Source organism: Lepisosteus platostomus, chromosome 26 (assembly GCF_059453375.1).
Source record: "Lepisosteus platostomus isolate fLepPlt1 chromosome 26, fLepPlt1.hap1, whole genome shotgun sequence".
Classification (NCBI taxonomy): Eukaryota; Metazoa; Chordata; class Actinopteri; order Semionotiformes; family Lepisosteidae; genus Lepisosteus; species Lepisosteus platostomus.
In genome coordinates, this window is record NC_142636.1 from 15,228,968 (window position 1) to 15,245,082 (window position 16,115).

Consider the following 16,115-nt stretch of genomic DNA (forward strand, 5'->3'; position numbering starts at 1 on the left):
GCAGCAGGGCTCCCAATATTGCAATACTGAAATAAAGACCTTACTCAGGTGAGAGCTCTCTCTTGTGGCTTCCTTGACAGTTATATTTCCTTGACAGCCCCAGTGCTGTAAAGCAGCAAGTCTGACCTCTGTGTCCCAAGACCAAATGACTTGTAATAGAAAATCATTTGAGCTCTTATTCTGGCATAACCTATCAGTAGGTTTCAAGCAGCCTGTTTTAAAATGACTCCCAGCTTGAGCTCAGTGGCCCCTGTGGTCTGTGATCTCCTGCTTGCGTGAGGGTGAGGACACAAGCAGAGCCACAGGTCTCAGTGCAGGCATGACGGCTCTCGCTGTGCTGCACATTTCCTGGCATCTCGCTCAGATCAATCTCATCAGCTGACTGTTCTCTTATCTCCTCCACCGTTCACATTCTCTTTGCAAAATGTAAAAAAACAAACGCACAGCTTTCTGTCAACTGCACGGGCAGGCCCCGACACTCAAGAGGAAATCGGATCTGGGGTTTTGAAAAACCACGACAGGAAACATTAGTGCTGATGAAGGTCGGGGCTCAGCTCCTCGTTAAATACAGCCAGTCCTGAGAGAACCCTGAATTACAGAACAGGAATCAAGGAGCAACTAAAATGTCCCGGGCTGTCCTGCTGAACCTGCTACTTTTATTTCCAGGTAAGAGAGCTGCGAGGCTCCGAGGAGGGAGCTGAGCTCACACGACGAAGCGATTGGTGTCTGGCGGTTTGGTGGGGGGAGCCGTCAAGCGATGATTCATGTGTATCTTACATGTCTTTATATATAACGTATAACTCTGTCCAGGGACGAGTGGCAGAGACCAGAATAAGGAAACAGTTCCAGACAGCTGTGGAGAACACAGAGGCCGACGAGAGGGAGCAGCAGTGTGGGACCATGGGTAGGGTTCTGGCTGGAGGGTTGCGGGTTCAGATCCTAAAGAGTAACGCAGAGAGAGAGAGGCGAAGCAAATCAATGATAAAGAAAGAAGAGACCTGATTTATAGCGAAGCAGGGGAAAAACAGATCATGAACACATCTCTTAATTCATTCATCCTAAAATACTGATTATTAGAATTTGGTCATCACAGTTAGGGCTTTCTGGCAAAACTGTGAGTTTATACAAGACTTTCCAGACCAATTCATACTGAGCACATAAGAGTGGTTACAAACTAGTCCAGCTCGTTTGGAAGTTACTAACAGATCCCTGGAGCTCATCGAGATCGTCCTTGAAAGAAGCCAGGGTATCAGCTCCAACAATATGGGTAGATGGTTTGCTCCATGCTCCCACAACCCTTTGTGTAAAGCAGACTCGGTTCTCAAGCTTGGGAAAGAGGAGATTAGAGGAGTTACTCCTCAAGAATTGCAGAAGTGGGCGAAGGGGAATCTGCAGGATGAAGTCAGGATGCAAGAGAACTGAAAGCTGTCAGTTCACAGGGCTCTTGTAAGAATCCGAGGCAGAAACCAATGCCTACAAGTTGAGAAAAGGATAAAAAGAAAGCTTGTCTTTACTCGTAAGCAAATTGGCACAAATTCCAAGTAACCGAAGGGCTGTGCGTGGTTAAAGGGCACATGTAATGTGAAAACAACCCACGTTCTTGCTAACGCGCTGATGTTTCACCCTGAAATGTGTTTACTCCCACATCACTGCAGGTGGGAGAAGGATGGTTCCCAATTCGAGTTCCCTTGGCTCCTTTGCCAAGGATAGGCTGAGATCCCACTGCCAGCAGGAACAGCTGCCAGAGGAAAACCGGCTCATGGCAGCTGCCTGCTGAATCACAGTCCTGTGACTGGGTGCGCTTTGGAAAGAAAGGGCACCAGTAGCACAGTTGCTTAATCCAGTCTCAGACTGTTGTCTTTCAGGTCAGGTACGGTGCACTCATTTGCGTTCAGAAACGCGGCGTTCTGAGACAGTTTCTTGAGCGCTGCTCTCCCGTACATGTCCCGGCAGAAATTAACATGTCGTTAGAGACTTAGAAGCTACAATGAAATTCCAAACAAACTAGGGCAAGACGGATTTCTGATGGGATTTCAGAAAAAGGGTCATGATTCAGGTGGAAGGGAATGAATCTCTTTAGTCTAAAGAGGCCGTCCCCTTAACAATCCTTTCAAAGGAGTGGATGCCAAGGGCACTGCTGAAAGCCAGACGTGCAAAAATACCATGTGCTGCTGGCACAGCGGTTAGCCCTGCTGCCCTCTCAGCATTTGACCTGGGTTCGATTCCTGGCCAATGCACCGACAAACGTTAAGGGTTCCAGGAGTTTAAACCCGATATCCTGGCTTCTCCCAAAAAAAAGTCTGGGTGACATCCTGGGATCTATTAACTACTAACCACTGCCTTGTTCGTAGCTGTTCTTCAGAGAACTTTTATCTAACGAGTTATTTAATGTGTAAAAAAAGTGAGTTTTGAGGCTGCGGCAGGATTGTCGTCACGGGTGCCGGGACAGACCGAGGGACAGGTGCGGGGGGGACAGGGGGCCGGATGGCCTGTTGCTGTCCTGTTGCTGTCCTGAAAGTCCTGTTTTCTGCCGGGCCGACGTGATCGAATCGCCACGCCTTGTGACTGTTGTGAGCAGCTCCTTCAGACGGCTGCCGGCCCCACAAAGCCCAGACTGCTGAAAACGTTTTTAAACAAGTGAATGAATCTTACAAAGCCTGAGCTCTGTGGCCCTTTTTTACAGTGATTTCAGCGCAGACCTGTCCAGAGCTCTTTGTGCACCAGAGTCCAGCTGCTCGTCTGTGCTGCTCAAGCAGACAAGCGAATGTGAAGTTCTGGAGTCTCGCTCACATGCAGAAAGAGCAGATAAAAACAAATACCGATGGCTTTTCATGTGGTGCTGAACACTCCGGTCTTTGGTGTTTAAAGCTTTACAATGAACACCTGACATTTCAGAATACCGATCTGTTTCGATTAGATTACTTGTGTTTTATTGCGAAAAAGGAGTTTGCTACCAAATATAGAAGGAGGGCCCACATGTTTTTATAAGAATTTGATTTAAAAAATGCAAACTAGTCACAATAAAGATGACTTCCGTTTATAACTGGCACACTGCTTGATTAAATTATCAGATTATTTCACAACACCCACACCAGCACGATATGTATGGCACTTTAGCTGACTGGATGTGTGGAGATAAAGTATCTCTGAATCTGACACTTTTTCTCTGAGTGTCCGGGAACTGGCGGCTGCTATAAGATTTGAATCTGGAGTTTACACGCAGTACAGATCCAATTAATCAGATTGATTAATTAGGACAGCAGCTACAGATTAGAACCTTCCTGTGCAAAGCAGGTTTTCTGCTTTCAGGCAAGAAGCCAAATTATGGAACCGAGGCTGAACCACAGATTCTCAGGCACCAGGACAAATGTACAGTATAAATAACCACAATGAGTGAAAACCAATAATTAGAGTCTGGAATTTTATTCAAAGTCAACATTATCGCCAAACCAGCCCTGTGGGTTGTTAAGAATTTTTTGTGGTGCTTCTGAAGGGAGATACAAAAAGGCAGAGATTCAAAGAAGAGTATGAAAAAGCATATGTAGCTCAGGGTAGGTGCCCCTGGGGAACCACTCTGTTCTGGATCAGGTACATCTTTCTGAGGGAAGGAGCTCAGACAGGGGGCCTCCTGGTGGAACAAGACCGGACCTGAGAACGATCTCGCTGGAGAAACAGCAATAAATCTGCCCAGACCGCGCCTGCCTGATCGGGGCGCCAGACACAGAACAGCTTCTTTCACAACGAACCCGCTGTTACTGCTCGACCCGAACGGCCCCGTGTCGGCTCTGCCGACTCGACCCACAGGGTCTGAATCCCTTCCCAGTTCTTAAAAGTTCAATGAAGTGACGGCAAGCGGCCTTATCTCCCTCTCCCATCACTCCCCGTCTCTGGTGCGTCCACGGCGATCGGAGACAGACTGGAGTCCAGATGTTTGCCTGTTTTGCTGACCACTGAAGTCCGCAGCTCCCAGACCGGGACGTGGAGCGACTGCCCCCCTGGTCACATGACCACTGAAGCCCATCCCAGCGCAGCAGGACGAGCCTGGAGAGAGGGGGGGATACTCCTCCGGGGAAATGACTGGAAGGGAACTCCAATCTCCTTGAATGCAGGAAAAGGCCAAAGCCTAGTGGGATTCCCGTTTGCTCCAGGTTTCCTCATTTAGTTTTCCCCAAATGTGGTTGGACAGTGCTCTTACCGCCTCCTCCCTCTTCCCGGACAGCTCCTGCTCTCGGCAAGGTCTGGATCAACCAGTCTCCCGGCAGGACCTGCCATCGCACCGGGGGCTCGGTGACCTTCCACTGCAGCATCCTGTCCGACGGCGAGAAGCTGGAGGACTGCGCGCCCTACTGGTACGTCCCGGGGCCGGCGGGATCGGCGGGGCCCGCGGAGCTCCAGGACGTGACCGGCGCGGAGCAGTTCCGAACCCGGATCAGCGTGCAGGAGGACATGGCCACCTACTCCTTCCTGACCCTCGCCGGGCTGCAGGAGCAGGACAACAACACCTTCTACTGCTCCCTCAAGTGCAGGATCAACGGCAAATTCGAGTCGCGGACAGGACCGGGCAGCGTGCTGGGAGTGACCGGAGCACCCACTCAGGAATGCCACGGCGAGCAGGGAGGTGGGTGCCCCCTGCCCTTGTGCCCCCAGATCATGGGGAGGAGGGGCTGTGCCGACCTCCGGCGAGAGCCACGCTCCAGAGGGTTTGATCACAGGCTGCCGACCTGCTGCACTCCTCCACCCCAGCTCCCCGCGTGTTCAGGCTGCTCCTGAACACGTCCCCCCTGCGCCGCTGGGACACTGACCTTCTGCTTCTTTTGCTCCCTTTCCAGCTGCATGGCGCCTGTTTGGCCGTTGAAAGTGTCTCCCTGCTGCGGCCGCTGTGTCCGATAGCGCCTGGCCCTTGTGCAGAGCCAGCCAGGTGTGGGACTCCCACTGCCTGGGGGGAGGACAGGAAAGGGGGGTTAAGGGGGAGCTCTGAGGCCAGACTGCACAGCCCAGACTGGAGTTTAGCCAGGGCGCCGCTCTGACACGCCCTGCGATCTTATACATCCAGTCAGAACCTGGGGTTAAAATCTCATCTGAATGACGACACCTCCTACAGCCCCTCTCACAGCCTAGGTGTTGCCTGGTCCAGAGGGGAGAGCGCCCCCTGCTGGTCCACCGACACATCACAGCAGCCTGGCTGTCCTCAGAGCTCCCCCATCCCCGTGCAGGCGGGCGACGCTCCTCCGCTCCGAGAACACTGACCGCTGTCCCTGTCCTTCCCTTCAGAGCCCTTCCCGGGAGAGCTGAGGGTGGAGCAGTGGGCGTCACCGCGGCCCCACTGCGCGGGCGGCTCGGTCATGCTGCACTGCCAGATCTCGTCCCGCCGCCGCCGCCGGCTGGAGGAGTGCCGCGCCTCCTGGCTCGGCCCCGACCCGGACACGGCGCCGGCGGCGAACGGGACGGGGGCGGGGGGGACCTACAGCTGGCTGCTCCTCACCCGCCTCCGGGCCAACGACAGCGGCGGCTTCCTGTGCAGCGTGAGCTGCAGGGTCGAAGGGCGGCGCTGGACCGTGACCGGGCCCGGCAGCCTCCTCAACGTCACGCCCTGCGGCAGCTGGCAGCAAGGCAGGTGCTCTCGAACCCGCGGCCATGGAGCTCGCCCCACCCCAGAACCCGAATCTCGGGATCCGCCATTCCGAAGCGCCGCCCGTCTTCCGATTCCGATGTGGCGTGAGCCGGGGGGGCCAGCAGGGGGCGTGTGTGCACCAGCAGACGGCCCAGGCAGTTCAGACAGGGAGGTGCAGGGGCGCTCTGGCTCCGTGTCTGCGATCCGGCACTCGGGCCAAACCACAGAGCCACGCCCTTGGCCTGATTCACGCTGAAGGAATCGGGCAGTTTCTCCTCGCGGGACGGAGCTGACGAGACGCTGGGTTGAAGAACGCAGGAACTGCAGGACCCCGGGTTTCAGGCTCACCTGCTCACCGCCGGGCAGAGGCCTGAAGCACAGGAGTCCGCAGTCACAACACATGTTCATCACGTGCTCTGAGCTGCCACTGCTATAGGGACAGCCGGCCCAGGCGTTAACAGAGCTCAGGCGAGGAGTCTCAGAGAGCCGGGGTAAACCGCCCCGGTCACCATACTGGGCCACAGGGATGGGAGTTCTGCTCCAGAGGGAACAGCGCTAGTATGTCTCCAGTCTGCAGGTTTATCAAGATCTTATTCAAGTTCCTCTGCTGCTTCCACAGAACCTGCTGATCCTCCTAACTGGGTACACTGGTAGGTTAGACTGGGCCCTGGTGTGAGTGTGTGAGACGCGTGTCCCACACTCATACAGATCAGCGATAGGAATTCGAAACAGCAGCACCCCTAGTCCAGACCCCTGAGGTACTCCCCTAACACAGCTTCTGCTAGGCTACTACAACATGGCTGCAGAAGACTCAGCAAAAATTGCTTCTCCTAAAAAAGAGTAACAGAAAAGAGCAGAATGTTTAAAAGACATCTGCATAGTGTGTGTGCTGACGTGGATTATACACTCCGAAAACTGCAGTGCCTATGGCAAACTCTCGCTGTGTCAGTAATTACTGAACATAAACAACCTGCAAAACCCAACCAACAGGAACTGAATATTAGTCACTTCTTACCTAAATACTAATATAGCAAATTCCACAGCTCCACCACATTTTAAAGACTCTTATAAACTTATTTTAATGACTATTAATAACCTACTTGAACTACTTCACTTTAATGACTATGTTTATAATCGCACAAAACTGAGCAACGCTAACTTTTTCACCTACAATCTGTGAAGAAAAAAAAGCACCATGTCCCAGTTCAGCCATGGACGTTCGGTGCTGCAACCAAAACTCAACATTTCCGCGTCTTGAAGTCCGAGTCCATGTGAACTGCACAGCCACTAGCGTCGAGAGCCTGGGTCTGGCGCCCTCTGCTGGCGGCTCGCTGGCACGCAACTTGATTTTGGGGGATTTCAGGGAAAATCTATTTTTGAAAAACGGGGTAAGTTATTAAATGCGAAACAGCAGCGCCACCACCCCTCGAGACAGAGTTTCTGGTTCTGTGGGCCCACAGGTCAAGCCCCGAACTGACTTCACGACACGACTCATCCGAACTGTTAGACTGCACTCAGCTCCGGCTCACACGGACGTTTGCCTTTTGTCAACTGCATTTCATAAAGTAGAACAAAACATCTGTGTACAGAACACAACTTCAGGCCCGCAGTCCTGCAGCGCCAGGCTGGGGACCCCTGTGCCCGAACTCGCACACAGGAGCGCGTTAAAGCCGGTCTCGGCGCCGCAGGCTGGGCTTTAGCGATGCAAGGGGCGGTAACGCCCAGCAGGTGGCAGCTTGCCATTTGTGATCAACTTTTCAGCTGGGCACATAACTTCGTCCAGAAACAGCGCTGCAGTGCAGCCGTGCGAGTATTAGCGACACAATCCCACTGAATCCACAGCCGAAACATCCACGTGAACACGACTTCGCTGCAAAGACCAGCTGTTCTCCGGTAACATTCTGACGTGGCATCAACGCCCCCCGCGTGGTGTCTTCTTCCCGGGTGTTTTTGACGCAGGGCCGGCCCTCGCCGCGCAGGCGCACTGACCTTCTCCCCCCTCTCTCGCTCGCGCCAGGTTGCGGCCCCCCCGTGCTGTGGCGCGTGTACTCGCTCTTCGCCGTGAACGGGCTGGTGCTGTGCGCGGCCGCCGCCATGTGCGCCGCCCTGCTGCGGAGGAGGCTGGGCAGCCGGCGCCGCTGGGAGGTGATGTAAGCCCCGCCCCGCCCCGCCCGGAGATGAAGGCGGGTGGGCGTGGACAAGAGGAGCCCCGCCCCCCGTGGCGTCATGGGAACTTCCGGCCGAGGCGCAGGCTGACTGACCGCTCGCAGGTGAACGTCTGGCCGCACTGATGCACTACAGTCCTGTGCCGTCTGGACGTGTCTACATGCTACGGACTGCACCCCGCTGATTCAGCCCGCCATTAACCCTTCCCCTCCCGCTCACGGACACCAGTATCCGGTTACTTCGTTGGCCGTCCTGCTTCCCCCGGCCTCATCATTTGCAACCTTTATCTTAATTTTTTGAATGAAGTTTTTTTTTTGTAATAAGGTGCCTCGCGTGTTGTTTCGTTTGTCTCACATCTGCCTTTTTACTCATATCGGTGTCGGCGACGATCGGCGCCTACGGGCCTCTTTCCGGCTGTACTGCCCTCTAGCGGCAGCAGGAGGAATCCGCTCCTCCGCCGGCTGGCCGAGACGGTCAGTCCTGAAGAACGGGGCGCAGCTGTCAGCAGCGCTGGGGAGCCGCCTGGAGTCTATTCCCGTTTCACGTGGGTTTCCTCCCAAATACATGCGGCTTAATTCGGAAAACTGGCGTGGATGTGATTGGATAAGATAAGATCAGATCACTTTACTGGCCATATACAATTTCATGTATTAGGAATTCGTCTTTTCATATACTCCAGCTTGCTCTCCTTGAGACACACAGACAGGGAGAGAATATGGGGGTCAGAGCGCAGGGTCAGCCATTTATACAGCACCCCTGGAGCAGTTGGAGTTAAGGGCCTTGCTCAGGGGCCCAATAGAGTAGGATTCCTCTGCCGTCCACAGGAGTGCGTGTGTGTTTGTGTGGGTCCTGTGATGGACCGGTGTCCTGTCCAGGGTGTGTGAGTGTGTCCTGTGATGGACCGGTGTCCTGGCCAGGGTGGCCCCTGCCTTGCACCCATGCTTGCTGGGATGGACTGCAGCCCCCCGTGAACCTGGACTGGACCACGCAGTGAGACAATGGACAACGGTTACCAACGAGAGACCACTCAGTCCGTCTTGTTTTGCAGCCTTTCCCAGCCAACACTTTATACAGCAGCTCTTCTTCCTCAGAGTACAGGACACAGCAACAGCACAGGATTTACAGAAGTGAAAACAAGAGCCCAAGAATTCCCGAACGACATGAACACCGGTGAGACAGAAATCTCGTTCCCTGCTGCCAGCAGACACAACTCCGTCCCACTCATCAGTGCTGCCGCCGGTGTGTGCAGCTCTTGGGTAGCGTGTAAGATCTGAGCCGTCACAGAGCCACAGACACGTGTTTCCGAAGTGACCAGCAGGGACAAGGCAGACACAGGAGTGCAGTCCTTCAGGACCCAGTCTTGTCCAGGCCTCATCTCACTGGCTCTGTCCACTGACAAGTGTCCACTGGCTCCTTGGGTGGCAAAGCAGTCCTGCCATTAGTGGCCATTAGCGTCCAGGCAATCAAGGCACCAAGCCCATTGTAACTGTTACAGATAGCTCCAAACCCTTCCCTGAAACATTACTGTAAAAAATATAATAGAAATATATACATAAAACACCAGCCCAGCTGTTCCAGATACATTTAGGAACTCCCTGGAGAATAAAAAAATAACACACTCTTGGCAGTAAAGCGCCAGCAGGTGTATAGGATGTATGTTCTGTAGGTGCTCATGTTGTGTTCAATTCTACTAAGGCAGACCGGCCCAACTGGATTCAAACCCGGGTCTCTGGTGTCGCTGGTGGCTGTGATCAGCGTTTTGTCACATTCAGGTGAAGTGCAGGTGCACCGACGCTTCTGGCCAGCAGAGGGCAGTATATCCACACGTTTCACCACCAACACAATCGGGTCTCGCAGAGATGGACGGACATGCTACATTTCGGTCATTCTCTTCCCCAGAGAAAACAGGCCGAATCAAAGGATGGGCTTTGAGCCCGACCTGACCCTTGAGGTCTTCGGAAGCAGCCTCTTCCATATTACTCTCAGTTATTTTACAGAATGGCTAGTCCACAATTCTGAGCAGCAGCAGCCAAACTACTATCAAGTGAGGTACAACCTATTCAGTAGAGAAGTTGCTCCTAAGAGCAAGAGGTGGAGCAGATTAAAAGTAAGAAACTGAGCCGTAGGACAGTGTAGATGAAGACTCCTTTAACAGCCCCCCCTGAACTGTCCCTTACAAAGGCCAGACTTTCAGTTCCCAGCAAACAGAGGCTCTCTGCTCTGGTGCATTTCTTCTGGATCATCCCTGGAAACAGAGGAGAGAGTCTGATCACAGTCTGACTATACAGCAGCCCACGCGGCACATTCCTATTCCTGAATCGATACAGGAGGTGTATTAAAAAGGACTGTTGGATCAACACTTACTTCCCCATTCCAGCCTGGCGCCTGTATTTCCGGATCTGAGACAGAAAGAAGAGAAATCCAGTCAGTAGCTGCAGGAGGTTTGACTGGAGACACAGTGGGGATGCTGTGTGGAGGATCTACAATCAGGTCGGGTGTGTGTTGTGTGCAGATCAGCACTTAAGCACAGAGACTCACCAGGGTGACAGCAATAGCTGTTATGGTTAACAGAGCCAGAGTCACAAACATTCCAACTGTACTCCTCAGATTTCCTAAAAAGAAAACCAAAATGAAGTCTGAGAAATTACCAAACCACTATGCTCCTGGAATAATAACAAAGGACTGAATCCCAAAGCTTTTCACCCACAGAAGAGGATCCACATCATCCCCACTGAAGTGCTTTCCCACCTGGGAGACACACAGCAGCCTCTCTGCACACAGATCAGGGGCAGGAGAGAGAAACTGCAGCACCAGGTGGATAAAGGTGGAACTTAAGTGAGTCCTGACTGTACAGGACACCATAGATAACAGCCCTCCTCTTATAAACAGTTTCCTGGGATTTTCTAATGACCAAGCAGTCAGGACATCACTCATATAGAGAGTAGAGGCTTAACTAATTATTGTTCTGTACGAACATGTTTTCTTTGTGACAATTTGATTGCAGTGGTAACACTTTATCTCCATTACTTCTGCACAAAAAAACAAAACAACACAGGAAGGAGCTGAAAACACTCACTGTTATTTTGACTGTTTCAGTGTAAATTCACTGTGCAGCTTCACAACCAACTTATAAGACCTTTTCAAGATGCATTACAATTTCATAATGAGAATAAACTAGATAAAATGTTTTAGATAAAAACATTGTCTAAGTTTTCGTACAGTTGGTTTAACAGTGAGTGTTCTGACACAGTAGAACTTGAAAGTGGCCACGGTTGTCTGTTTTACAGCACCGTCTTTCTTGAGAAATGAAAGCTCTGGGTCCTGGAGAGAATCCACTTCCTCCTTTCACTGATCCACGACTCACAAGCCGGAAGATAAAAGAGTAAACTTACTATTAGAGTCTGCTGCTGTGTTTGTGTTCTCTGTGGAACTGTCAGCTAAAAGACAAGATTAGTCAAATTTAATAAAAATAATTAAATAAAATAATGGTGAACACTATTTTTTTTACTCCAAGTCTGCTATTACAGTTAAAAAGTATTAAATCTGTCACCATGGGCCCTGTGACAGGTCCTGAATCACTCAGCAGTCAGACAGCCCAGTCTGAACAGGACAGGACAGCCCAGCCCCCCAGTGTCCACTCACCGCTGGGACAGCAGGACAAGCCAGGGACTCAGGGAAATTAAACTTGACAAAAAGGACAGAATGCAGAAAGGAACACAGGTAATCCACACAGAACAGAGACTTACCCCTGAATGTATCATTTTGTGGGATTTGATTTTCAGTGGAGGTGGTATTCAGGACTGCATTGTAAACACATACTGTAGAACAAGAACATAAGAAAGGTAACATGAAAGATCTGTCTTGATCCTATGATGGATTAGTAGCACGTTCATCACAAAATCTGTCTTCTGCCAAGAGCTGCCAGTGTGTTGCTTCACAGTTTGGCTCAGTTTGATTTGCTCAGGGCTGCCTGGGAAGAACAACCTCCTATTTCTGTTTTTCAAATATTCATTTGTTGATTGTCAGTCATGTCTCTTGTTCTTTGCAGAGCTGGAAGTTCAGTTCCCTGTGTTATTTTTTCAGGATTTTAAAAACCTGTAAAATTCCTATAACAATACTAAAGCGATTTTGTTCCTTTAATCTCTTAGTTCGTAACATTGCTTGCATAGAAGCAGTTATTCTTGTTTTTAATTTTTCAATGTGAATCTGTTCACATTTTATAATGGGTAATAAAAGTTAAACTATTATAAAAGCTACTGCATTCTAAAGTGTTGGAATCACTTTACTACATATTTCAATTTACACTTTACACCAAAACCTTCTTTTGGCCTTTAATTAACCTGCTGCTCAGTTGTTCCCTACTACACTACCGATGGTGAAAATGACCAGATCTATGACCAATGACTTAATAACCAATTTATCACCATTTATATGAATAAGCACTGTTGTAGTTGTTTGTGTTTCTGAGACTGAGACCAGTTTAGTTTCCTATTTTGGGTATTTTTTCCTTTCAAACCACAGACATGATGGAAAATTACTTGTTGACAATTCTGCCACCCCTGGTCATATTCTGGTGAAAGAGAGCTTTTCCTCAACTGGAGGTGAAGGGGAGAGAGCAGGCAAGCAGCACTGTGACTCCAAAGACAATGTCTTACCTTCAGTGATTGGGGTCACTGTGGTTGTCTTGACTCCTGTAGACGGAAGATCTGTATTGAAAAAATAAACCATAGAACTGTATAAATGAAGACACTGCCAGACAGAAGGCTCAACGTCCTTCAAGAAAAACACAAACCTTTCTGTTTTTGAAAGCTAGCAAACAGAATCATGCCATGACATTTCAGCCTACAAGTCTCACTGCGTTTATAATTCTTCATTGGAATGAAGAGCAGATCCCTTGGTGTCCCAAGCACTTCAGCAAGAGGAGGAAATTCTGGGAGACCCCATTGAGAACATAGGTGTTATACAGTAGAACAGATATTTAGATGGAACACCTGATCATTCTTACACAGCCACAGTACCTTAATAACTGTAAGTAGTCAGACCCCCATCTGAAAATCAGCACCCCCACTTGAGTGACACCCTCTGTGTGTTAGTTGGAGGCATGAGTGACCCCTGTCCTGTCATCAGCATCTCCTCACCCTCGGCAAGATCCTTTCAGCTTAAGACCACAGAAACCAGGGAAGGACACGGGTAGAGGTGACACAGACTCTTACCTCCGGTGGGTCTTTGGTAGGTCAGGTGACAGTACTGTGTGTCTTCACTAAGGTCCAACCAATTGTATTGATCACAATACAGTGCAAAAGGCTTCTTTGCCCAGCATCTGACTTCAGTAATCTCTTCAGTGCAGTATATTCTTTTGGAAGCTGAAATTGTAAAACAAACGTTTGACAACACTGCAGCTGCCTCTTCCCCAGACTCCTGTCTTCTTCTCCACACCATCAGCCCCATGGCTCTAACAGCACAGGGGGGACAAGTACAGCTCTTGCTGATAGCAGTGCATACCTAGCAACACCTTGCAACACCAGGCAACACCAGGCAACACCAGGCAACACCAGGCAACACCAGAGTCCCCTGACTGACTGCTCACCCTGTCACACTTCACCTCTTTGGGAATCTGAGTCCAGAGAACCAGCAATCTGTCACACGACAGCTCAGCCTGCTTTGAGTGGAGTCTCCACTGGTTGAGAATTAAAGACCTTGTAGGGATTGTCCACACCTGTGTTCCTGCTGCACCAGGACAAGCAGACTCATCATGATGGAAGAGATGGAAGATGAAGATTTCACACTTACACACCTCCTCTCACAGCTCTCTGCACGTATTATATTCTTTAGGCTGGAGTGTCTGATTATTACAATCTGCCAAGAGGAAACGTACCTTCCTTTCTGAATCTGACAGTGCATGCTAGCTTGTCTGGGGTATCCAGCTGTTTGCACTGGCCTGGCTGTGCACCACACTCCTTGAAGGACTGACAGAAAACTCCAGGAGGGTCCATGGTTTTGCATGATATGTTCTCAGTGTGTTCAGGGACACAGAGCCCTGATCCTGTGCAGCAGCTTACAGCTGAAAAGAACCAAACAAGAAAAATCTCAATCCAGACAATTCCAATGTGTCTTTATCCTGTAATACATCACAACTCTGACAGCAATGACCAGGTCAATACACAAGGAATAGGGCATTCTAAACAAAACCATTAGGTGGAATTTGTGAATGACCTTTGAGGATACAGGATGCAATTTATCACCAGTCTTTTTAAATAAAATTATTTTATCACAATGACACAAATTTAGAAAACACAGATGTTAAACTTTTTTTTCTCAGTTCTCAAGCTGTGAAAATCTGGTATCCAGCCCAGGGGAACTGAGAGTTCCACCGCTTGTGTCAAACATACAACAAATTGATGAAATTACAATGGGATCAATATGAAAGCTTACCAGCTGCAGAGATGCAGCAAAAAAGCAGATTCCTAATCTGTCCACACTCCATATTCTCTCTGCAAGAAGAAATCATACCGAGTGAATTAGGAGGCTGTATGGAGTCATTACAGTATATATTATTTGAGTCCTGGACATCTAATGGAATTTGTTTCACCACAGTTCTATAGTTAGCCATTAGATTTTGCAAGATTGCTTTCAAGTCTAAAGAGACGGGATGGGTGAAATACTCCTTATACTCTGAGTAATAAGTGGACATTTGATGATAAACGCATGCTTTAAGATTAAATAAATTTAAAATGGCGAAACTATTTGTCTTCCCATGCCTTGATAATTGTTTATTAATACAAGGAATGGATTCAGAGGACTATAAAAAGGTAGATAAACTTTACAATACCACCCTAATCCAGTAATTAGGATGACTCAGGGTATACATACATTAAGATGCAAGGAGGAAGAACTTGTAAAAAAAGCTTTACAGGATTGCTTCCAAGTAATCTAACAGTTTGTAAAACAAAAAGCACACCCTATTTTCCCCAGTTCATTCACGTACCAGGTGCAATTCTGAAATGATTAGTCTCAGGATTAGCAGCTGTGGTAAACGACAGGATTAACAGCAGGATTCACATTACTGGTTTTAGAAAATAATACTTTGGTATGCAGAAATTTACCACAATGTCTCAAAATGTGTGTTGCAGTTTTTCAGAAATGTCTCTAAATTGCAGTTACTAAACCCACATAATCTTTTACTAATTTCAAGAAACTGAAAAATAAACAAAGATGAGCTTGATACGTTATAAAATAAAAGATGACAGTCAATATAATCTAAGATTATCTCCGTACAGAGGACACATATATCTCTAAGACAATTTACTATTGGTATTCGATTTCTTTTTTGTATATGAACAGACCATAGGTAAAAACACTATGCTGTTTATTAGGTATTATTGTATAGAAAACACAGGCTGGCCCTTGCAGGGAAAAAATGTAATTTGCAATTTGGAATTTTTTATTGAAAGGTTCAAAGAAGATTTTTTTATTTAAGCATTTTCTTTTTAAGAAAATAGTTTACATGTAAAATATGCCCAGAACGTTAATCTTTTTTTCTTTAAATTTTTTTTAAATTGACAAATGCACTTTATTAGAACTATTTACTTTGTGCCCGTAGAATTTTTTTTATTCTAAAAGTTTTTGTATTATGCTGTAATTATCTATAGTCTGTAGTCTATAGTCTATAGTCTATAGTTTTGGGTCTCCTAGGTGTGTTGTCAGAGAGGTCTTTACAACATTATCATAGCCAAAACCTAAAACAGAGCTGCTGTAACGCTCACCTGACGTTGTAACATCCTGACATCCTTAATAACTGCTGTGAAACATCCACATGTAATGTGAACACAATAGAAAATCTATTAATCTATTAAATCTATAAGCTTTTAATGTGGTTAAAACGTTTTTCCAAGTGTCCTGCACACCCAAATCATTCCAGTAGTAACACAAAAATTCTTGCTAAAACATTTTGTCCACAGCCTTCCAGCAAGATCTGGAAACAGTTCCAACGTTTTTCCTGAGCTGGGAAGAAAGGTGGCAGCAATAGTGCTTACCTTCTGAAACACGTGTGTTGGGACTTGCTGATAATCTCTTTCCTCTAAGCTCAGTCTGGTGTGATCTGTGAACAAGAGCTCGGTCTTTATATGCACACCCTCTAAATTCTTCTCACGCCCAGCCTCAGATTCCCTGAGACCGCCTTTTAATTGGCCCCCAACTTTGCATAAACTTTCGATCTCAAGAAGCAAAGCCTGTCAGCGGGGCAGCACAGATTGCCTTGCGGGGTTTAGGACCGTCAGCTGCAATGTTCGCATCAGGAGGAGCAGCAATAACTGCAACAGCAACTTCAGCAGCAGCGGTA

General features: G+C 48.6%; 3 protein-coding genes and 1 long non-coding RNA gene across 7 annotated transcripts in view; 2 read left to right on the plus strand and 2 right to left on the minus strand.

Moving 5' to 3' along the window:
• The window catches only part of kcnj20 (potassium inwardly rectifying channel subfamily J member 20), a 181,203-nt gene that overhangs the window by 118,563 nt on the left and 46,525 nt on the right, over window positions 1-16,115 (plus strand). The gene's annotated exons all lie outside the window — the stretch shown is intronic.
• Window positions 440-8,100, plus strand: LOC148640383 (uncharacterized). Of its 2 annotated transcripts, XM_088621310.1 has the most exons (4): window positions 444-666; window positions 4,220-4,618; window positions 5,272-5,610; window positions 7,629-8,100. In XM_088621310.1, exons 1-4 carry the CDS (start codon window positions 624-626, stop codon window positions 7,763-7,765), a joined length of 918 nt encoding a protein of 305 aa, XP_088477436.1. In that variant the 5' UTR covers window positions 444-623; the 3' UTR covers window positions 7,766-8,100. The 2 variants fall into 2 exon arrangements, with proteins under 2 accessions (XP_088477435.1, XP_088477436.1); XM_088621309.1 differs by lacking the exon at window positions 7,629-8,100 and having other exon boundaries at window positions 440-666; window positions 5,272-5,867.
• On the minus strand, window positions 3,408-5,278 carry LOC148640384 (uncharacterized). The gene is made up of 2 exons (XR_015930673.1): window positions 4,803-5,278; window positions 3,408-4,479 (listed from the first exon to the last, which is right to left on the minus strand). It is a non-coding gene; the product is annotated as an uncharacterized LOC148640384 (long non-coding RNA).
• Window positions 8,815-15,940, minus strand: LOC148640385 (uncharacterized). Of its 2 annotated transcripts, none has more exons than XM_088621325.1 (10): window positions 15,811-15,940; window positions 14,210-14,268; window positions 13,653-13,838; window positions 12,991-13,140; window positions 12,433-12,483; window positions 11,524-11,595; window positions 11,170-11,214; window positions 10,316-10,389; window positions 10,142-10,176; window positions 8,815-10,022 (listed from the first exon to the last, which is right to left on the minus strand). In XM_088621325.1, the coding sequence occupies exons 2-10, from the start codon at window positions 14,259-14,261 to the stop codon at window positions 9,968-9,970; spliced, it is 720 nt and encodes a 239-aa protein (XP_088477451.1). In that variant the 5' UTR covers window positions 14,262-14,268; window positions 15,811-15,940; the 3' UTR covers window positions 8,815-9,967. The 2 variants fall into 2 exon arrangements, with proteins under 2 accessions (XP_088477451.1, XP_088477452.1); XM_088621326.1 differs by having other exon boundaries at window positions 11,524-11,577; window positions 15,811-15,931.